Here is a 23,011-nt window from a genome sequence, read left to right on the forward strand (position 1 = left end):
TTAAAAGACTTTGTATATACATTGAAAGGTCCAGTATAATGAATTTTAATAAATATAGAATTTCATTTAAACTTTAATTAAAAATATATTTTGAACTGACACTAAGAATTTTGTCATGTCCCCCAGGCATTTAACTTTTTTTTCTTGGGAAATTAATATTAAAATCACACATAATTAATAACTTTTGCCATTAATGCAAACGTGTTCTTTTGTTGAGAAAGTATTTATCAAATAAATGCATGATTATTGATTAAAATAACACAATTTTGCTGTCCCTCAGTCTACATTCAACCCCGTCACGCCAAACAATTGGTCAGTCCACCCTTATGTGAAATCATTAACAGGAAGTAACATCATTCAACAATTTTCAACTGCATGGTACAGAAACAGGCAAGTAATCTCATTCTTTTATATGTGTATTTTTTTTGTTTTTATTTTAAGTCAGGTGGGGATAGTCGAGCTGACCAACTTGAGATGATTCCACCAGCATGTGACCTCTCTCAACCTCCACGTGGAGGGATATGTGTGGGCCAGACTCTCAGGAAGAAAACAATGAATGAATGAATGAATGAATGAATATCGTGCTCCTGAGAAGGAGAATAGTCATGCTGACACTAGCGCTGTAGTTACAGCTGTTCTAGCATTCAAAATGTCAGTTTGATGACACGTTGGAACTTTTCTGATGAAACCTGTTGAATGTTATTAATTAACCTAATGCCTGATGTGTTTTAAATTTGTTTCAATATTTACTGCAGTTTGGTTAATAAAAACCAGATTATTCTAAATATAGCTAATGTCCTTCTTAAATGGTTGCATGCAATATTTTGGGGTAAATATTTAAAGGATTTTGATAGTAAACTAAACTAGCTTATATGGAAAACGATGTCTCTTCAACACTGTTACAGTATTCAACCGGCGCCGAAAAGAGATGGCCGCCTCGCTTCGCGTTCCTTGGAAAATATGCAGTATTTTGTTTTTTTATGTGTTATTTCTTACATCGGTACCCCAGGTAATCTTAGGTTTCATTACATACAGTCGGGAGGAACTACTGAATATACGATTAACGTCAACTCATCATCGTTCCTACCAGGAATATGACTTTCCCGAAACGGATCCAGTGTTTTGCCTTCCACCCAATACAATGGATCTGATCCCAGCCGGCGACCCTGTGCGACGCCGTAAAAGGGGCAAACGAGGCGGTCTCGTGGTCAGGCTTCGAAGACGGCCACATCGCGCTCCACTCCCTAGCATACTACTCGCCAATGTCCAGTCTCTTGACAATAAGGTTGATGAAATCCGAGCACGGGTAGCATTCCAGAGAGACATCAGGGATTGCAACGTGCTCTGCTTCACGGAAACATGGCTAACTCAAGAGACGCTAACGGAGTCGGTGCAGCCAGCTGGTTTCTTCATGCATCGCGCCGACAGAAACAAACATCTTTCTGGTAAGAAGAGGGGCGGGGGGGTATGCCTTATGATTAACGAGACGTGGTGTGATCATCATAACAACACACAGGAACTCAAGTCATTCTGTTCATCTGATCTAGAACTCCTCACAATCAAATGTCGACCGCATTATCTACCAAGGGAATTCTCTTCAATCATAATCACAGCCGTATATATTCCCCCCCAAGCAGACACATCGATGGCCCTGAACGAACTTTATCTGACTCTTTGTAAACTGGAAACCACACACCCTGAGGCTGCATTCATCGTAGCTGGGGATTTTAACAAGGCTAATCTAAAAACAAAACTCCCTAAATTCTATCAGCATATCGATTGTGCTACCAGGGCTGGAAAAACCCTAGATCATTGTTATACTAATTTCCGCGACGCATATAAGGCCCTCCCCCGCCCCCCTTTCGGAAAAGCTGACCACGACTCCATTTTGTTGATTCCAGCCTACAAACAGAAACTAAAACAACAAGCTCCCGCGCTCAGGTCTGTTCAACGCTGGTCCGACCAATCTGAATCCACGCTTCAAGACTGCTTCGATCACGCGGATTGGAATATGTTCCGCATTGCGTCCAACAACAATATTGACGAATATGCTGATTCGGTGAGCGAGTTCATTAGGAAGTGCATTGACGATGTCGTACCCACAGCAACGATTAAAACATTCCCAAACCAGAAACCGTGGATTGACGGCAGCATTCGCGTGAAACTGAAAGCGCGAACCACTGCTTTTAACCAGGGCAAGGTGACCGGAAGCATGACCCAATACAAACAGTGTAGCTATTCTCTCCGCAAGGCAATCAAACAGGCTAAGTCCCAGTACAGAGACAAAATCGAGTCGCAATTCAACAGCTCAGACACAAGAGGTATGTGGCAGGGTCTACAGTCAATCACGGATTACAAAAAGAAAACCAGCCTCGTCGCGGACCAGGATGTCTTGCTCCCAGACAGGCTAAACAACTTTTTTGCCCGCTTTGAGGACAATAGTGCCACTGACACGGCCCCCTACCAAAACCTGCGGGCTCTCCTTCACTGCAGCCGAGGTGAGTAAAACATTTAAACGTGTTAACCCTCGCAAGGCTGCAGGCCCAGACGGCATTCCCAGCCGCGTCCTCAGAGCATGCGCAGACCAGCTGGCTGGTGTGTTTACGGACATATTCAATCAATCCTTATCCCAGTCTGCTGTTCCCACATGCTTCAAGAGGGCCACCATTGTTCCTGTTCCCAAGAAAGCTAAGGTAACTGAGCTAAACGACTACCGCCCCGTAGCACTCACTTCCGTCATCATGAAGTGCTTTGAGAGACTAGTCAAGGACCATATCACCTCCACCCTACCGGACACCCTAGACCCACTCCAATTTGCTTACCGACCCAATAGGTCCACAGACGACGCAATCGCAACCACACTGCACACTGCCCTAACCCATCTGGACAAGAGGAATACCCATGTGAGAATGCTGTTCATCGATTACAGCTCAGCATTTAACACCATAGTACCCTCCAAACTCGTCATCAAGCTCGAGACCCTGGGTCTCGACCCCGCCCTGTGCAACTGGGTCCTGGACTTCCTGACGGGCCGCCCCCAGGTGGTGAGGGTAGGTAACAACATCTCCACCCCGCTGATCCTCAACACTGGGGCCCCACAAGGGTGCGTTCTGAGCCCTCTCCTGTACTCCCTGTTCACCCACGTCTGCGTGGCCATGCACGCCTCCAACTCAATCATCAAGTTTGCGGATGACACTACAGTGGTAGGCTTGATTACCAACAACGACGAGACGGCCTACAGGGAGGAGGTGAGGGCCCTCGGAGTGTGGAGTCAGGAAAATAACCTCACACTCAACGTCAACAAAACAAAGGAGATGATTGTGGACTTCAGGAAACAGCAGAGGGAGCACCCCCCTATCCACATCGACGGGTCAGTAGTGGAGAAGGTGGAAAGTTTTAAGTTCCTCGGTGTACACATCACGGACAAACTGAATTGGTCCACCCACACAGACAGCGTTGTGAAGAAGGCGCAGCAGCGCCTCTTCAACCTCAGGAGGCTGAAGAAATTCGGCTTGTCACCAAAAGCACTCACAAACTTCTACAGATGCACAATCGAGAGCATCCTGTCGGGCTGTATCACCGCCTGGTACGGCAACTGCTCCGCCCACAACCGTAAGGCTCTCCAGAGGGTAGTGAGGTCTGCAGAACGCATCACCGGGGGCAAACTACCTGCCCTCCAGGACACCTACACCACCCGATGTCACAGGAAGGCCATAAAGATCATCAAGGACAACAACCACCCAAGCCACTGCCTGTTCACCCCGCTATCATCCAGAAGGCGAGGTCAGTACAGGTGCATCAAAGCAGGGACCGAGAGACTGAAAAACAGCTTCTATCTCAAGGCCATCAGACTGTTAAACAGCCACCACTAACATTTAGCGGCCGCTGCCAACATACTGACTCAACTCCAGCCACTTTAAAAATGGGAATTGATGGAAATTATGTAAAAATGTACCACTAGCCACTTTAAACAATGCCACTTAATATAATGTTTACATACCCTACATTACCCATCTCATATGTATATACTGTACTCTATATCATCTACTGCATCTTTATGTAATACATGTACCACTAGCCACTTTAAACTATGCCACTTTATGTTTACATACCCTACAGTACTCATCTCATATGTATATACCGTACTCTATACCATCTACTGCATCTTGCCATGCCGTTCTGTACCACCACTCATTCATATATCTTTATGTACATATTCTTTATCCCTTTACACTTGTGTGTGTGTATAAGGTAGTAGTTGTGGAATTGTTAGGTTAGATTACTTGTTGTTTATTACTGCATTGTCGGAACTAGAAGCACAAGCATTTCGCTACACTCGCATTAACATCTGCTAACCATGTGTATGTGACTAATACAATTTGATTTGATTTGAACCCTGTCACCCTAGTCTCAACCCTGTCACATGACAATATTTGTTAAATAAAATGGCAAAGGAGATAAATGAATTTAATGTTCTGAGCTCATTCTGACATGTTAAGGACAATCCCAAGAAATTCGATTTGTGTTACAATTCTGAATTGAAAGCATTTTATTTAAATGATCAGCCCACTGACACAGAATGTCTATTTCAGGGTTTAATATTACATTTACATTTACATTTAAGTCATTTAGCAGACGCTCTTATCCAGAGCGACTTACAAATTGGTGCATTCACCTTATGATATCCAGTGGAACAACCACTTTACAATAGTGCATCTAACTCTTTTAAGGGGGGGGGGGGGGGGTTAGAAGGATTACTTTATCCTATCCTAGGTATTCCTTAAAGAGGTGGGGTTTCAGGTGTCTCCGGAAGGTGGTGATTGACTCCGCTGACCTGGCGTCGTGAGGGAGTTTGTTCCACCATTGGGGTGCCAGAGCAGCGAACAGTTTTGACTGGGCTGAGCGGGAACTGTACTTCCTCAGAGGTAGGGAGGCGAGCAGGCCAGAGGTGGATGAACGCAGTGCCCTTGTTTGGGTGTAGGGCCTGATCAGAGCCTGAAGGTACGGAGGTGCCGTTCCCCTCACAGCTCCGTAGGCAAGCACCATGGTCTTGTAGCGGATGCGAGCTTCAACTGGAAGCCAGTGGAGAGAGCGGAGGAGCGGGGTGACGTGAGAGAACTTGGGAAAGTTGAACACCAGACGGGCTGCGGCGTTCTGGATGAGTTGTAGGGGTTTAATGGCACAGGCAGGGAGCCCAGCCAACAGCGAGTTGCAGTAATCCAGACGGGAGATGACAAGTGCCTGGATTAGGACCTGCGCCGCTTCCTGCGTGAGGCAGGGTCGTACTCTGCGAATGTTGTAGAGCATGAACCTACAGGAACGGGTCACCGCCTTGATGTTAGTTGAGAACGACAGGGTGTTGTCCAGGATCACGCCAAGGTTCTTAGCACTCTGGGAGGAGGACACAATGGAGTTGTCAACCGTGATGGCGAGATCATGGAACGGGCAGTCCTTCCCCGGGAGGAAGAGCAGCTCCGTCTTGCCGAGGTTCAGCTTGAGGTGGTGATCCGTCATCCACACTGATATGTCTGCCAGACATGCAGAGATGCGATTCACCACCTGGTTATCAGAGGGGGGAAAGGAGAAGATTAATTGTGTGTCGTCTGCATAGCAATGATAGGAGAGACCATGTGAGGATATGACAGAGCCAAGTGACTTGGTGTATAGCGAGAATAGGAGAGGGCCTAGAACAGAACCCTGGGGGACACCAGTGGTGAGAGCACGTGGTGCGGAGACAGATTCTCGCCACGCCACCTGGTAGGAGCGACCTGTCAGGTAGGACGCAATCCAAGCGTGGACCTTGCCGGAGATGCCCAGCTCGGAGAGGGTGGAGAGGAGGATCTGATGGTTCACAGTATCAAAGGCAGCCGATAGGTCTAGAAGGATGAGAGCAGAGGAGAGAGAGTTAGCTTTAGCAGTGCGGAGCGCCTCCGTGACACAGAGAAGAGCAGTCTCAGTTGAATGACTAGTCTTGAAACCTGACTGATTTGGATCAAGAAGGTCATTCTGAGAGAGATAGCAGGAGAGCTGGCCAAGGACGGCACGTTCAAGAGTTTTGGAGAGAAAAGAAAGAAGGGATACTGGTCTGTAGTTATTGACATCGGAGGGATCGAGTGTAGGTTTTTTCAGAAGGGGTGCAACTCTCGCTCTCTTGAAGACGGAAGGGACGTAGCCAGCGGTCAAGGATGAGTTGATGAGCGAGGTGAGGTAAGGGAGAAGGTCTCCGGAAATGGTCTGGAGAAGAGAGGAGGGGATAGGGTCAAGCGGGCAGGTTGTTGGGCGGCCGGCCGTCACAAGACGCGAGATTTCATCTGGAGAGAGAGGGGAGAAAGAGGTCAAAGCACAGGGTAGGGCAGTGTGAGCAGAACCAGCGGTGTCGTTTGACTTAGCAAACGAGGATCGGATGTCGTCGACCTTCTTTTCAAAATGGTTGACGAAGTCATCCGCAGAGAGGGAGGAGGGGGGAGGAGGGGGAGGAGGATTCAGGAGGGAGGAGAAGGTGGCAAAGAGCTTCCTAGGGTTAGAGGCAGATGCTTGGAATTTAGAGTGGTAGAAATTGGCTTTAGCAGCAGAGACAGAAGAGGAGAATGTAGAGAGGAGGGAGTGAAAGGATGCCAGGTCCGCAGGGAGGCGAGTTTTCCTCCATTTCCGCTCGGCTGCCCGGAGCCCTGTTCTGTGAGCTCGCAATGAGTCGTCGAGCCACGGAGCAGGAGGGGAGGACCGAGCCGGCCTGGAGGATAGGGGACATAGAGAGTCAAAGGATGCAGAAAGGGAGGAGAGGAGGGTTGAGGAGGCAGAATCAGGAGATAGGTTGGAGAAGGTTTGAGCAGAGGGAAGAGATGATAGGATGGAAGAGGAGAGAGTAGCGGGGGAGAGAGAGCGAAGGTTGGGACGGCGCGATACCATCCGAGTAGGGGCAGTGTGGGAAGTGTTGGATGAGAGCGAGAGGGAAAAGGATACAAGGTAGTGGTCGGAGACTTGGAGGGGAGTTGCAATGAGATTAGTGGAAGAACAGCATCTAGTAAAGATGAGGTCAAGCGTATTGCCTGCCTTGTGAGTAGGGGGGGAAGGTGAGAGGGTGAGAGGGTGAGGTCAAAAGAGGAGAGGAGTGGAAAGAAGGAGGCAGAGAGGAATGAGTCAAAGGTAGACGTGGGGAGGTTAAAGTCACCCAGAACTGTGAGAGGTGAGCCATCCTCAGGAAAGGAACTTATCAGGGCGTCAAGCTCATTGATGAACTCTCCAAGGGAACCTGGAGGGCGATAAATGATAAGGATGTTAAGCTTGAAAGGGCTGGTAACTGTGACAGCATGGAATTCAAAGGAGGCGATAGACAGATGGGTCAGGGGAGAAAGAGAAAATGTCCACTTGGGAGAGATGAGGATCCCAGTGCCACCACCCCGCTGACCAGAAGCTCTCGGGGTGTGCGAGAACACGTGGGCAGACGAGGAGAGAGCAGTAGGAGTAGCAGTGTTATCATTGGTAATCCATGTTTCCGTCAGTGCCAAGAAGTCGAGGGACTGGAGGGAAGCATAGGCTGAGATGAACTCTGCCTTGTTGGCCGCAGATCGGCAGTTCCAGAGGCTGCCTGAGACCTGGAACTCCACGTGGGTCGTGCGCGCTGGTACCACCAGGTTAGAGTAGCAGCGGCCACGCGGTGTGAAGCATTTGTATGGTCTGTGCAGAGAGGAGAGAACAGGGATAGACAGACACATAGTTGACAGGCTACAGAAGAGGCTACGCTAATGCAAAGGAGATTGGAATGACAAGTGGACTACACGTCTCGAATGTTCAGAAAGTTAAGCTTACGTTGCAAAAAATCTTATTGACTAAAATGATATAGTACTGCTGGCTGGTGAAATAGGCTAGCTAGCAGTGGCTGCGTTGTTGACTTTGTTTGAAAGTGTAGCTGGCTAGGTAACCTCGACAATTACTCTAGACTACACAATTATCTTGGATACAAAGACGGCTATGTAGCCAGCTAAGATCAAACAAATCAAACTGTTGTACTGTAATGAAATGAAATGTAATACTACCTGTGGAGCGAAGCGGAATGCAACTACTCGCTCCAACCCGGAAGTGCGTATCGTAGAGGGAGAGGCAATAGAAGTGTTGTTTCTTGTATTATTGTCTTTTGTGTCTTTAGAGGACTGCTTCACCTTAATGTCCCCTTTCCCTTTTCTTCTGTCCTTATTTTGTCCCACTTTGTCCCTTCTGCCAACTAGACACTCCTTGTTAGCTAGCTAGCTTCTTCCAGGAATGTCCCTAGCAACTGCCTAGCAACAGGTAAACAACTTAGCTAGCTAAGAAAACGGTATAATTTTATGAAAAATTGTTACTTTTTCAAAAGCCTTTCTTCTTTGTTAGCTGCTTGTTTGGTCTCTTATTCAGTTTGCAGTTTTCTTTTGATTTTTTTCGATGTACTTTACTCTAAAAAAACATTTAAATTTCAATATTTGTAGGAGCTCATCTTTTCAGCTGCTGCTGCTTAATTTGGAACTCCGGAACAATAACAATTTTTATATTTTTAATATAGCACAATAAATATTTTAAATATAAAATCTATGTACAATAATTGAATTGGTTTGGGGGACACATGAGCATTAGGTAAATGTTGATGTTATAACAAGTATATTTTATAAATCATATTCAAACAACTTCCATATTGTATATTAAAACTGTTCGCTGCTCTGGCACCCCAATGGTGGAACAAACTCCCTCACGACGCCAGGTCAGCGGAGTCAATCACCACCTTCCGGAGACACCTGAAACCCCACCTCTTTAAGGAATACCTAGGATAGGATAAAGTAATCCTTCTAACCCCCCCCCCCTTAAAAGAGTTAGATGCACTATTGTAAAGTGGTTGTTCCACTGGATATCATAAGGTGAATGCACCAATTTGTAAGTCGCTCTGGATAAGAGCGTCTGCTAAATGACTTAAATGTAAATGTAATATTGTCTGTGATGGGTTGAATATAAATGGTGTCCATATCAGAGAAAAATTGACAACAAAAAGGGCTTTAACGCCAGAGGTGAGAAAATATGTTTTCTAGGTTTAATATCTACTTAATGTTGTGGGGTGTTCAGAAAATGCATTTATTCTAGTTTAAAAAAAAAAAAATTGAGATAGAATCTTGATTAACCACATGACAATGATTTTCAGATACAAAGACGTTATTATAAATTAAATGAAAACGTTCCACAAGAATGTGTATATGGGTGTGCACATTTTTGTTATAGCCCAGCGCTAACACACTTGATAATGAGCTGATTACTGTAGTTGGATTAGGTTTGTTAGAGCTGGGCTGGAACAATGTGCACACCCTAGGGGTCCCAATGGGAATGAACTGAGAAATGCAGCATTATGATGTACTTTTAATCAATTTGATAAAAACTAGCATATTAAATCAGGCACATTAGCGAATCTGCTTTCTACCCAAAGAAAAGGGTGCATTCGTTTTAGCCCGCCAGACACACCGAATGTGCAGTTCACACAACCCACGCCCCACTCACTGATGATGTCCACGACGTCTGGTCGGATGAGGGGTTCTCCCCCAGTGAGGCGGATCTTCTCCACACCCTCTCGTACAAACAGCTGGGCCACGGTCAGCACCTCGGAAGTAGACAGGAGCTGAGCGCGAGGGGTGAGCTTGACCCCCTCTTCTGGCATACAGTACTGACCTGCAGGGGGAGACATTTATTGGCACTTAAATAAATGGCAATACCTGATAACACAAACCTCATCGCTAGTATCCCCCGCTAGAGCAGCATAAATGTACAAGCTAGCTTGGTAATGCCGTTATACAACTACCTCAAAGGTTCTCGTGCAGAAGAGATACAAAGCTCGACAATAACGAAAAGAACAAGCAACATCTCAACAGGAGTCAAATAAGAAGTTTTTAATAAGATTTCATTGGTTAACATCACTAATGGGGATGGTCCTTTAGATATAAATAAATCCTCACAATTTATCCTTCATATCTAATTGGAAATTGCAAACCATTTTCCCAGTGCCAAGGAAAATGTCTACTGCCACTACCTCACAGTGCAACCAATGTTGAATGTCAAAAGTATTCCTACACCTTAGCCCCTAGACTAGGCACTTGCTTCGATCTGAAAGGATCAGTAAGAAGAGGAATCAAATAAAATGCACAAGAACTGAGCTATATACAGGGAGTACCAGTACCAGATCAAATGTACAAAGGTATTTGAGGTAGATATGCACATGAAGGCAGGGTAAAGTGACGAGGCATCAGGACAGACAATGATAAGAGTAGAATAAAGAACAGAATAGCAAATTAGTAAAAGTGTTTGTTGTGTATGCGAATGTGTGTGGGAGTGTCAATGTAGTGTGTGAGTGTGTATTTGGGAAAGGGAAAAGGGGACACCTATTTGTTGGTCTGTGTCTCTGTGTGTGTGTGTGTGTGTGTGTGTGTAGGGTCAGTGCAGATAGTTTGGTTACCATTCATTTACTATTTAGCAGTCTTAAAGCTTAGGGGTAGAAGCTGTCGCAGAGCCTGTTGGAAACACCAGGCTCAGTGTTTCAGCTGAATAGGCACAATCAGGACACAATGTGATTCAGACAGCTGTTGATAGGAACAAACGCTCCCAAACTCATGGAACCATGGGAGGTGGTTGTGAAGATGGACCCTATGCTGTGAGGACCCTACTGGTGGGGAGAATCAATGAACCCTTAGAAGCCATAACAATAAGGACAAGAGTAGCCGTCCTACCATTACAGCTAACATAATCTCTGTTTCAGATCTGGAAGACATGTTGATAAATCAGTACAACACAGATTTCAAGGAGAAGAATGTAAACGTCAGTGGAAGACAAAAGGTTTACGAAACAAATTTCTGTCAAGTTACAGGAGAGCCATTACAGCCTGAGGTTACATTTCAGGAAGGATGACATCACCTTAGCTGACAACTGTCATGTTAGTGAACAACATGACAGTTACCAAATTGATAAATGTATGTATGTGTGATTGCCACTAATCTTCTGTGAAGTGTGTGTACCCCCCTCTACAGGTTGAAGGGGAACACTTAAAAAGCCTACAGGCTCCAAGGCCCATTGGGTGTGACTGGAATGTCAGACAGTCTTTTCACCATGCTTAAACATACCAGACCACGCTATTTGTTTCTTTAGTTTGAATTTAAGGAATTTGTTTTGTTCGATTTTTCTTTACATTTTTGTAACCTGAAGAACGACAAATGCATTGTTTTCAACATGAATCAAACTCTAGACATTGGATTTGTAGGCATCAAGACTTGCATTTCACTACCCTCCATTGTGGCTAAAGGATTATGATGGAAATTGTATTGGGACAATTATATTGGACAATTTAGCCACTACAGTGACAGAGATTAATCACACCATTAGGGAATAATTTCAGTTAAATGTGTTTTATAATTGTTAAAAATAAAAACAATGATTATATAGCCTTTAAGCAGTCTTCATCATGGTGCTTACAGCGAAGGTTACATTTCTCCGTCAGGGAAATGCGCAGGTAGCTGTGCCGTCTGCCAAAGTTGTCTGTCAGGAAGGCAGAGAAGGGTAGAACTTCCTCATTCAACCTTTGCCTCTGGCCCACTGGTACAGCCAGCTCCTGGACATACACAACAAAGGATAAAATAAACAGTGAGCAACCCTCTTAGGAGGGTTAATTACTCAACCTAGCATTTTCCGTGCTTCATGTCCAAATCTTAAAGTAGACTTACTTCATTGAGCTTGACAATCAATTTTAGACACTTTAGGATAATTGACTTTTTTTTTTTTTTACGCAAAAAATGATAATATCAGGTATATTGACATTAATTGGATTTGGGCCACAAATGCTAAAAATAGCTTTTTTTAATCAACTGGGCAACTCAATTAAGAACAAATTCTTATTTACAGTAGCTAATTTTCAATCCAATTGGCGACAGATTTTCATGTGAATATTCAAAAATATGCATAAAGAAATGATGCACTCTCACCAGTGGTGTGTTTCCACCAAACTGACTTGTTTCGGATAAAATCAGTACGTGATGACCGTGCACACAAAATGTATTTTTCGTCAAGTGTTAACGTACCAAGTTCAACTCCACTCCACTGTTTTTGTGACAAAACTGTTGCGTAAAATAGCAAATGTGCCTACTCCGTGCTTAGCACGTGCGCTCTAGCCAAAAGCTTACAGAGACAGCGCAGGTGAGCTAGTGAGCCTACATCAGGGATCAAACTAGATTCAGCAGATGGTCAGGAGGCAGGAACATAACTACAAATAATTTGTAGACTAAATTGACCACATGAAGCCCTTAGAGCAGGGGTGTCAAAGTCAAATGGACGGAGGGCCAAATAAAAAATTTAGCTACAAGCCGAGGGCCGGACTGTTCGAATGTTCATTGAAAAATGTCAGAAATGTCGGTGCTCTCATCCACAGCCAAGGAATATGCAATGAAATCTTTTCCCTTTTTCACAAGCTGCTCTTTTAGATTGATGGACAACTGGTCTACTCTCTCGGCAATGGTGTTTCTGCTCAGACTCACATTTAAAAAGAGTTGCCTTTTTTCTGGGCAAACTTCGTCACAAACTTTAATCATGCAGTTTTTGATGAAATCCCCCTCCGTAAATGGCCGGGCTGATTTAGCGATCTCTTCTGCCAAAATAAAACTGGCCTTGACAGCAGCCTGGCCTTGTGATTTGGCTTTTTTGAACAGAGCCTGTCGAGATTTGAGGCCTCGTTTTAATTCCTCTGCCTTTTGTAGCCTTTGTTCCATGTCCATATTCTTGTTTTTGTCCGCGTGTTTCGTTTCATAATGTCGTCTCAGATTATACTCTTTCAGTACCGCCACACTTTCTCCACACAGAAGACACACAGGTTTTCCAGCTACCTCCGTGAACATATACTCCGACTCCCACCTTGTTTGAAACCCCCGGTTCTCAGTGTCCACCTTCCGTTTTGCCATTTTTGATGGGTATCTGAAAGTTAATTTTACTGTGATGCTGACGACTGCTGTGCCAATAAATATTGAAATGAAGCAGCCTACTGCTCGGTGCGTCACCGTTGCATTGTGGGAAATGTAGTATTGGTGCGTGTAAAAGATCTGCGGGCTGCCGGCTTGCTGCGGTCTGCGGGCCGGTTCTAATAATAAATCAAGATCATCCCAGGGGCCGTAAAAAACCTTCTCGCGGGCCGGATGTGGCCCGCGGGCCTTGACTCTGACATATGTGCCTTAGAGGATATAATATTAAAATAAAACAATCATTTCAAACCTTGCGTGCATTTATATATTTAATACACACAGTACCAGTCATAAGTTGACACACCTACTCATTCAATGGTTTTATTTATTTTTTACTATTTTCTACATTGTAGAAAAATAGTGTAGACATCAAAAATATGAAATAACACATACGGAATCATGTAGTGACAAAAAAAGTGTTAAATCAAGATATGTTATATTTGAGATTCTTCAAACAAGCCACCCTTTGCTTGATGACAGCTTTGCACTCTCTTGGAATTCTCTCAACCAGCTTCACCTGGATTGCTTTTCCAACAGTCTTGAAGGAGTTCCCACATATGCTGAGCACTTGTTGTCTGCTTTCCCTTCACTCTGCGGTCGAAGACATCCCAAACCATCTCAATTGGGTTGAGGTCGGGTGATGGTCGAGGCCAGGTCCTCTATTCCAGCACTTACACAGCCTGGAGGTGTGTTGGGTCATTGTTCTGTTTAAAAACAAATGATAGTCCCACTAAGAGAAAACCAGATGGGATGGCGTATCGCTGCATAATGCTGTGGTAGCCATGATGGGCTTTTCCTGGTTAATCTTTTTTTGAAATGGTTAACATTGCCTCTAATTCTAAATATTCATAGACAGTGTCACCAGCAAAGCACCCTCACACCTCCATGCTTCACGGTGGGAACCACACATGCGGAGATTATTATTCACCTACTCTGCGTCTCACAAAGACAGTGGTTGGAACCCAAAATCTCAAAATCAGACCAAAGCACAGATTTCCACCGGTCTAATGTCCATTGCACGTGTTTCTTGGCCCAAGCAAGTCTCTTCTTATTATTTGTGTCCTTTAGTAGCGGTTTCTTTGCAGCTATCGACCATAAATCACAATCTCTGAACAGTTGACGTTGAGATGTGTCTGTTACTTGAACTCTGTGAAGCATTTCTTTGGGCAGCAATTTGAAGCAAGTAACACTAATGAACTTGTCCTCTGCAGCAGAGGTAACTCTGGGTCTTCCTTTACTGTGGCAGCCCTCATGACAGCCAGGTTCATCATAGAGCTTGATGGTTTTTGCGACTGCACTTGAAGAAACTTTCAAAGTTCTTGAAATTTTCCGGATTGACTGACCTACTTGTCTTAAAGTAATGACGGACTGTCGTTTCTCTTTGCTTACTTGAATAATATGGACTTGGTCTTTTACCAAGTAGGACTATCTTCTGTATACCACCCCTACCTTGTCACAACACAACTGATTGGCTCAAACGCATTTAGAAAGCGAGAAATAGCACAAAATAACTTTTAACAAGGCACACCTGTTAATTGAAACGCATTCCAGGTGACTACCTCATGAAGCTGGTTGAGAGAATGCCAAGAGTGTGCAAAGCTGTCATCAAGGCTAAAGGTGGCTACCTTGAAGAATCTCAAATATATTTAGATTTGTTTAACACTTTTTTTGGTTACTACATGATTCCATAGTTTTGATTTCATCACTATTATTCCACAATGTAGAAAATAGTAAAAATAAAGAAAACACCTGGAATGAGTAGGTGTGTCCAAACTTTTGACTGGTACTGTGTGTGTGTGTGTGTGTGTACAGTTGAAGTCAGAAGTTGACAAACTTAGGTTGGAGTCATTAAAACTCATTTTTCAACCACTCCGCAAATTTCTTGTTAACAAACTATAGTTTTGGCAAGTCGGTGAGGAGATCTACTTTGTGCATGACACAAGTCATTTTCCAACAATTGTTTACAGACCGATTACTTCACTGTAATCACAATTCCAGTGGGTCAGAAGTTTACATTCACTAAGTCGACTGTGCCTTTAAACAGCTTGGAAAATTCCAGAAAATTGTCATTGCTTTAGAAGTTTCAGATAGGCTAATTGACATCATTTGAGTCAATTGGAGGAGTACCTGTGGATGTATTTCTAGGCCTACCTTCAAACTCAGTGCCTCTTTGCTTGATATCATGGGAAAATCAAAAGAAATCAGCCAAGACCTCCACAAGGCTCGTTCATTCTTGGGAGTAATTTCCGTACGCAAGTATAAACATCATGGGACCACACAGCCGTCATACCACTCAAGAAGGAGACGCATTCTGTCTCCTAGAGTTTAACGTACTTTGGTACGAAAAGTGCAAATCAATCCCAGAACAGCAGCAAAGGCCCCTGTGAAGATGCTGGAGTAAACAGGTACAAAAGTATCTATATCCACAGTAAAACGAGTCCTATATCGACATAACCTGAAAGGCCGCTGAGCAAGGAAGAAGCCACTGCTACAAAACCGCCATAAAAAAGCCAGACTACGGTTTGCAACTGCACATGGGGACAAAGATCGTACTTTTTGGAGAAATGTCCTCTGGTCTGATGAAACAAAAATAGATTGGGTTGGCCATAATGACCATCGTTATGGTTGGAGGAAAAAGGGGGAGGCTTTCAAGCCGAAGAACACCATCCCAACCGTGAAGCACGGGGGTGGCAGCATCATGTTGTGACGGTGCTTTGCTGCAGGAGGGACTTCTGAACTTCACAAAATAGATGGCTTCATGAGGATGGAAATTATGTGGATATATTGAAGCAATATCTCAAGACATCAGTCAGGAAGTTAAAGCTTGGTTGCAAATGGGTCTTCCAAGTGGACAATGACCCCAAGCATACCTCCAAAGTTGTGGCAAAATGGCTTAAAGGACTACAAAGTCAAGGTATTGGAGTGGCCGTCACAAAGCCCTGACCTCAATCCTATAGAAAATTTGTGGGCAGAACTGAAAAAGTGTGTGCGAGCAAAGAGGCCTACAAACCTGAGTCAGTTACACCAGCTCTGTCAGGAGTAATGGGCCAAAATTCACACGACATATTGTGGGAAGCTTGAGAAAGGCTACCTGAAACATTTGACCCAAGTTATACAATTTAAAGGCAATGCTACCAAATACTAATAAGTGTATGTAAACTTCTGACCCACTGGGAATGTGATGAAAAAAATAAAAGCTGAAATAAATCACTACTATTATTCTGACATTTCACATTCTTAAAATAAAGTGGCGATCCTAACTGACCAAAGACAGGGAGATTTTACTAGGATTAAATGTCAGGAATTGCGAAAAACAGACTTTAAATGTATTTGGCTAAGGTGTATGTAAACTTCCATTGTGGAGGCTGTGGTGATGGCACACCCGTATCACCAGTAGTCATTTTTTTCTTCTTCTTCTGGTTAGGCCATCTTGCTCTCTGGCTCCCTCTTGAGTAATTTGTGTGTCTTAATATTTAATAACTGTGTGCATAAAGCATAAGACAAGCCCATTAGCCTATATATAGGCTAGTTGATTTTATTAAAACACATAGGGTGTGTCTATATAGGGAAAAATACACCTTTTAAAGAACAGTTGACTCTTGGTGGAGCAAGATTTTTGGTTGTCGGGATGGCCCTAGTAGCCCCCGACTAAAAAAAAATCTTGATCGACGTTCTTTAGACCAATCGATTGATCTAGATATTGGGTCAACAAAGCCAACGGATGGTTGCTGTCTTACCTTGTCTAATGACTGTGTATTTTGGGTGAACTATCCCTTTACTCAGTTCTGTTTCTTTTACCTTTAGTTAACCTGGCAGGTCAAATTATTTACAATGACAACCTAGCAAGTGGCAAGTTGATGGTAGTGTATTTTTCATAGGTGAAAAATAAGCATAAGTGTAGAGGTGTGTATGGAATAACAGGGTTCAAGGCAATCTGGTAGACTTAGGTAAACCATCAAGGCCTATGTTCTTTATGTGGATGCAAAAGTGCAGGAGTACATAGCAAAATCTGACTACAGGTTTCCGGTATAGCATCTCTGGTGATTGCATAATTGTAAAGGAAACTATTGCAACTCATATCGAATACTAGTCTAGAAATAGGCTATTCTTCAAAATATTGAAGGGTCATGCCATGTAATTTCAGCATGCCATGAAACCCACCATCTCAGATGTTCTGAAATTGTTTCTGTAGTTAAAAACAGAGAAGATAAGCATTCCGCACCACTTCCCTTTTCCCACATTTTGTTACAACCTTAATCTAAAAATAATTAAATAAAAAATGTTTCCTCAATCTACAGACAAAACCCCATAATGAAAGCGAAAACAGCTTTAGAAATGTTTGCTAATGTATTAAAAATAAACAAATACTTTATTTATGTAAGTATTCAGACCATGTTATGAGACTCAAAATTGAGCTCAGGTGTATCCCGTTTCCATTGATTATTCTTGAGATATTTCTACAACTTGGAATCCACCTGTGGTAAATTCAATTGATTGGACAAAAAATAAATAAATTGAGCTCAGGTGTATCCCGTTTCCATTGATTATTCTTGAGATATTTCTACAACTTGGAATCCACCTGTGGTAAATTCAATTGATTGGACATGATTTGGACGGGCACACCCATCTATAAAGGTCCCACAGTTGGCAGTGCATGTCAGAGCAAAAACCAAGCCATGAGGTCGAAGGAATTTTCCGTAGAGCTCCAAGACAGGATTGTGTCGAGGCACAGATCTGGGGAAGGGTACAAAAAAATGTCTGCAGTATTGAAGGTCCCGAAGAACACAGTGGCCTCCATCATTCTTAAATGGATGAAGTTTGGAACCACCAAGACTCTTCCTAGAGCTGGCCGCCTGGCCAAACTGAGCAATCGGGGGAGAGGGGACTTTATCAGGGAGGTGACCAAGAACACGATGGTCACTGACAGAGCTCCAGAGATTCTGTGGAGATGGGAGAACCTTCCAGAAGGACAAGCATCAGGCCTTTATGGTAGAGTGGCCAGACAGAAGCCACTCCTTAGTAAAAGGTACATGACAGCCCGTTGGAGTTTGCCAAAAGGCAGCTAAATGACTCAGATCGAAACAAGATTCTAATGTCTGCGGGAACCAAGATTGAACTATTTGGCTTGAATGCCAAGCGTCACGTCTGGAGGAAACCTGGCACCATCCCTACGGCGAAGCATGGTGGAGGCAGCATCATCCTGTGGGGATGTTTCTCAGCGTTTGGGGACACTAGTCAGGATCGAGGCAAAGATGAACGGACCAAAGTACATTGAGATCCTTAGATTGTCTAGCCCGGCTGATTTGTAGGGGTCCAGATTTTGCAGCACTTTCAGAACATCAGCTATCTGGATTTGAGTGAAGGAGAAATGGTGGGGACTTTGGCGGGTTGCTGTGGAGGGTGCCGGGCAGTTGATCGGGTTAGGGGTAGCCAGGTGGAAAGCATGGCCAGCCGTAGAGAAATGCTTATTGAAATTCTCAATTATAGTGGATTTATCGGTGGTGACAGTGTTTCCTAGCCTCAGAGCAGTGGGCAGCTGGGAGGAGGTGCTCTTATTCTCCATGGACTTTACAGTGTCCCAGAACTTTTTAGAGTTAGTACTACAGGATGCAAATTTCTGTTTGAAAAAGCTAGCCTTAGCTTTCCTAACTACCTGTGTATTTGTTCCTAACTTCCCTGAAAATGTGCATATCACAGGGGCTATTCGATGCGAATGCAGAACGCCACAGGATGTTTTTGTTCTGGTCAAGGGCAGACAGGTCTGGAGTGAACCAAGGACTATATCTATTCCTAGTTCTACATTTTTTGAATGGGGCATGCTTATTTAAGATGGTGAGGAAGGCACTTTTAAAGAATAGCCAGGCATCATCTACTGACGGGATGAGGTCAATGTCATTCCAGGATACCCCGGCCAGGTCGATTAGAAAGGCCTGCTCGCAGAAGTGTTTTAGGGAGCGTTTGACAGTGATGAGGGGTGGTCGTTTGGTCGCAGACCCATTACGGATGCAGGCAATGAGGCAGTGATCGCTGAGATCTTGATTGAAAACAGCAGAGGTGTATTTGGAGGGCGAGTTGGTTAGGATGACATCTATGAGGGTGCCCATGTTTACGGATTTGGAGTTGTACCTGGTAGGTTCATTGATAATTTGTGTGAGATTGAGGGCATCAAGCTTAGATTGTAGGATAGCCGGGGTGTTAAGCATGTCCCAGTTTAGGTCACCTAGTAGCACGAGCTCAGAAGATAGATGGGGGGCAATCAAGTCACATATGGTACCGAGGGCACAGCTGGGGGCAGAGGGAGGTCTATAGCAAGCAGCAACAGTGAGAGACTTGTTTCTGGAAAGGTGAATTTTTAGACTTAGAAGCTCGAATTGTTTGGGTACAAACTTGGATAGTAATACAGAACTCTGCAGGCTATCTCTGCAGTAGATTGCAACACCGCACCCTTTGGCAGTTCTATCTTGGCGGAAAATGTTAGAGTTAGCGATGGAGATTTCAGGGTTTTTGGTGGTTTTCCTAAGCCAGGATTCAGACACGGCTAAGACATCCGGGTTGGCAGAGTGTACTAAAGCAGTGAGTAAAACAAACTTAGGGAGTAGGCTTATAATGTTAACATGCATGAAACCAAGGCTTTTACGGTTACAGAAGTCAACAAATGAGAGCACCTGGGGAGTGGGAGTGGGGCTAGGCACTGCAGGACCTGGATTAACCTCTACATCACCAGAGGAACAGAGGAGAAGTAGGATAAGGGTACGGCTAAATGCTATACAAACTGTCCGTCTAGCACTTTCGGAACAGAGAGTAAAAGGAGCAGGTTTCTGGGCTCGATAGCATAGATTCAAGGCATAGTGTACAGAGCCTCTAGCCCTGCTCAATATGCCTTAACCAACCATGTTGTTCCACCTCCTTAATATGCGATGACATCACCTGGTTTAAACGTCTCTAGAGACTCTCTTCATCATTACTCATCTCTCATCACTACCTTACCTAGGATGCGAGTACATTGGAGGTAAACCTAGGCATTGAGTAATGATGAGAGTCTCTAGAGACGTTTAAACCAGGTGATGTCATCGCATATTAAGAAGGTGGAACAACATGGTTGGTTAAGGCATATTGAGCAGGGCTAGAGGCTCTACAGTGAAATAAGACAGTAATCACTAACCAGGACAGTAATGGACGTGGCATATTGATATTTGAGAGGCCAAGTGAACATATGGGTCCAGTGAGTGGTTGGGCTGACTGGAGACACGGCGATTCAGACAGGCCGAGCTAACAGTTAGCAGCTAACTGTTAGCAGTTAGTAGGCCAGGCCTAAACAAGCTAGCAGTTAGCAGACAGGGTTAGCAAGCAGTTAGCAGGGGCTAGCAGTTAGCAGACCAGGGAAGGCAAGCCAGCAGTTAGCAAACCGGAGCAGGCAAGCTAGCAGTTAGCAGACAGGGGCAGGCAAGCTATCAGTTACGTCGCAATGGGGGTAAGTCTGTTTTTGCCTCTTTGTGCAGTGACGTCGATAGACCAGTCGTGGAATTAGTAGGGTTCCAGGTAGCTAGCAGGCCTAGCAGGTTAGCAGAATGGGCCTTAAGCAGGCGTCGCGCCTGAGGGGCCTGTTGGAGTCCTCGGGCAGATTATGTCGGTATTCCAGTCATAGAGGATCGGCGGGGTTCCGTGCCCCGTACCGGCAGTAGAAGGGGTCCGGAGTGGGCTTCGGTGGTAGCATAGGAGCCCTGGCCGGGCTAGCTTCAGCCTAATTGGTGCTTGCTCCGGGATGGAAACGCTAGCCAGGAGTGGTCACCCGGGATTGCGGTTGGCTAGTTGCGAAGATCCAGATGACTTAACTAGGCAAGTCAGTTAAGAACAAATTCTTATTTACAATCACAGCCTACCAGGTGACAGTGGCCTTGTTCAGGCGCAGAACACCCGATTTTTACCAGGTCAGCTCAGGGATTCGATCCAGCAACCTTTCGTTTACGGGCCCAACGCTCTAACCACTAGGCTACCTGTCACCCCAAGTTGGTTGAGGTCATTTATTAATGTAGGTAGAGGGCCAGGGCTCCTATGCTACCACCGAAGCCCACTCCGGACCCCTTCTACTGCCGGTATGGGGCACGGAACCCCGCCGTAAAGTGACTACGCAATAATAAGCAGCGGTGTAAAAACAAAGGGGGGGAGTTGGGTCAATGCAAATAGGAATGCACTGTAGATATCTTTCAATTGGCAATATTTATTTTTGTCTTCAACTAATGCAGCGTTTCCCAAACTCGGTCCTCGGGACCCCAAGGGCTGCACATTTCGTTTTTCCCCCTAACACCACACAGCTGATTCAAATTATCAAAGCTTGATGATTATTTTAATCAGCTGTGTAGTGCTAGGAAGAAGAAAAAAAACATGCACTGAGTTTGGGAAACTGTTCTAAAGAGGAAAATAATATAATTGCATTACTGAGTTAGGGTAACTTACGTTACTGATTACAATTTTGGACAGGTAACTAGTAGCCTATATTGAACAGATTACATTTAGAAAGTAACCTCCCAAACACTGCTTAGAACGTGTTTGGAACTCGCTTTTATGTCAAAGAGCACTGTGGTAGCCTCCACCAGGCAGCTATGGTTACATTCAAGTAAACCGAATTGCTTCAGGCGGAACGGCTCACCTCGGGCCGCCCGCCCAGATAGCATACGAACAGGTCATAAACCATGGCAAGCATTTTTTTTTATTACAGGAAAAAAGCTTTAAAATGTAAAAATCTCTCAGCCTCATTGCAAAATGTGTAGAATTGGATGAGACTATCTATAAAACTGCCATTAAAAAAATCCTATGTGTAGAACTGTCGGAAGTTTGCTGTTTCCACCCCCCAAAAAATGTACAGAAAGAAATACGAATCTACGGTAACGTTACGCCACAGCGTTTATAAAATATTTATAGCTAGCCTTTCTTACCTGTGCAGTCCCAATTTTTGTTGCAGAGACAGCTGCACTTGAGTTTGCAAGAGATACGAGTTCAAGTTCATTTTCCTCTTGTGTAGCTCTGGAATACCACCGCCGCAACTTGGGTGTTGAGCTTGGTGCAAATAGTTTCACGTGCTGCGTTGACAGGGCCTTGACATCGTAATGTCTGCCTAGTATAAAGCGGCAGCACTTGCTACCATGAAAAGCCATGTTATAAATTTATATTAACTATTGGAATATCTGTTTATCGTCCTAGAAGTGTCAAACAAAGACAGTTAATAATATCGAAGCCTCACATAACGTCTACGGAGTTGCTGTCACCACATTCAAGGGGGAGTGGGCAGCTTCAGCCAATCGTCTAAATCGTCTACCCTCTGGGTAGTGTAGTTCTTCTTCTATGGTATAATGGCGTTCGCAACACTTGGATGCGCATTCTGTCAGCAACTGTGCGGGTGGATAATAAGGATTCCAAAAAGGAAATAATATGGGTTAAACGTTTTTTTTAAATCATATAAACTATCAAAAAATGTATTAACTAAACAAAATCAACCTGCTTTTCTACAAAAAAAAAATGATTTTAATTAGTTCCCTACACAGGCTCAGAAGAGTCCTGTGAGGTTGGCAATTTCCTAGCGAAATCTGCTGTACAGCCCTGATCCTTGACACCTCGATCTCTTTCACCCTAACAGGGCACTCAAGGATGTCCGGAGTTTGATCCCCACCACAGTTGCAACATTTTCCATTCACATATTCTTCAACACCGTACTTCTCCAGTCTGCAAATATTTGATTGTCACACACAGGGCCGGCCCTCCCATTAGGCAAGATTAGGCCCCTGCTAATGGCGGCACTTGAATTTGGGGCGGCATTTTGACAATTGGCTGCCGCCCTCAGGTACCCCTGATCAGCTACTACACCCCCTGCTTCACTCCAGCCACCAGCTCATAGCTGGTGTGGGTGGCACAGCGGTCTAAGGCCGAGTGGCGCAGCGGTCTAAGGCACTGCTTCTCAGGGCAAGAGGCATCACTACAGTCCCTGGTTCAAATCCAGGCTGTATCACATCCGGCCG

The 23,011-nt window shown here is 44.5% G+C and overlaps 1 protein-coding gene across 2 annotated transcripts in view; it reads right to left on the bottom strand.

The window, feature by feature from the left end:
* Positions 1-22,307, bottom strand: part of mocs1 (molybdenum cofactor synthesis 1) — a 53,682-nt gene extending 31,375 nt beyond the window's left edge. For both annotated transcript variants that reach the window (XM_071380704.1, XM_071380705.1), the window contains exons 1-3: positions 21,935-22,307; positions 11,470-11,605; positions 9,511-9,678 (exon numbers count right to left, since the gene is read on the bottom strand). In XM_071380704.1, the coding sequence (XP_071236805.1) occupies positions 9,511-9,678; positions 11,470-11,605; positions 21,935-22,153 (523 nt within the window). In that variant the 5' untranslated portion in view covers positions 22,154-22,307. The remainder of the gene's footprint in view (positions 1-9,510; positions 9,679-11,469; positions 11,606-21,934) is intronic.
* Between the last annotated feature and the right edge of the window lie 704 nt (positions 22,308-23,011).

The sequence above is a fragment of the Salvelinus alpinus genome, chromosome 33, assembly GCF_045679555.1.
Source record: "Salvelinus alpinus chromosome 33, SLU_Salpinus.1, whole genome shotgun sequence".
NCBI classification, from domain to species: domain Eukaryota; kingdom Metazoa; phylum Chordata; class Actinopteri; order Salmoniformes; family Salmonidae; genus Salvelinus; species Salvelinus alpinus.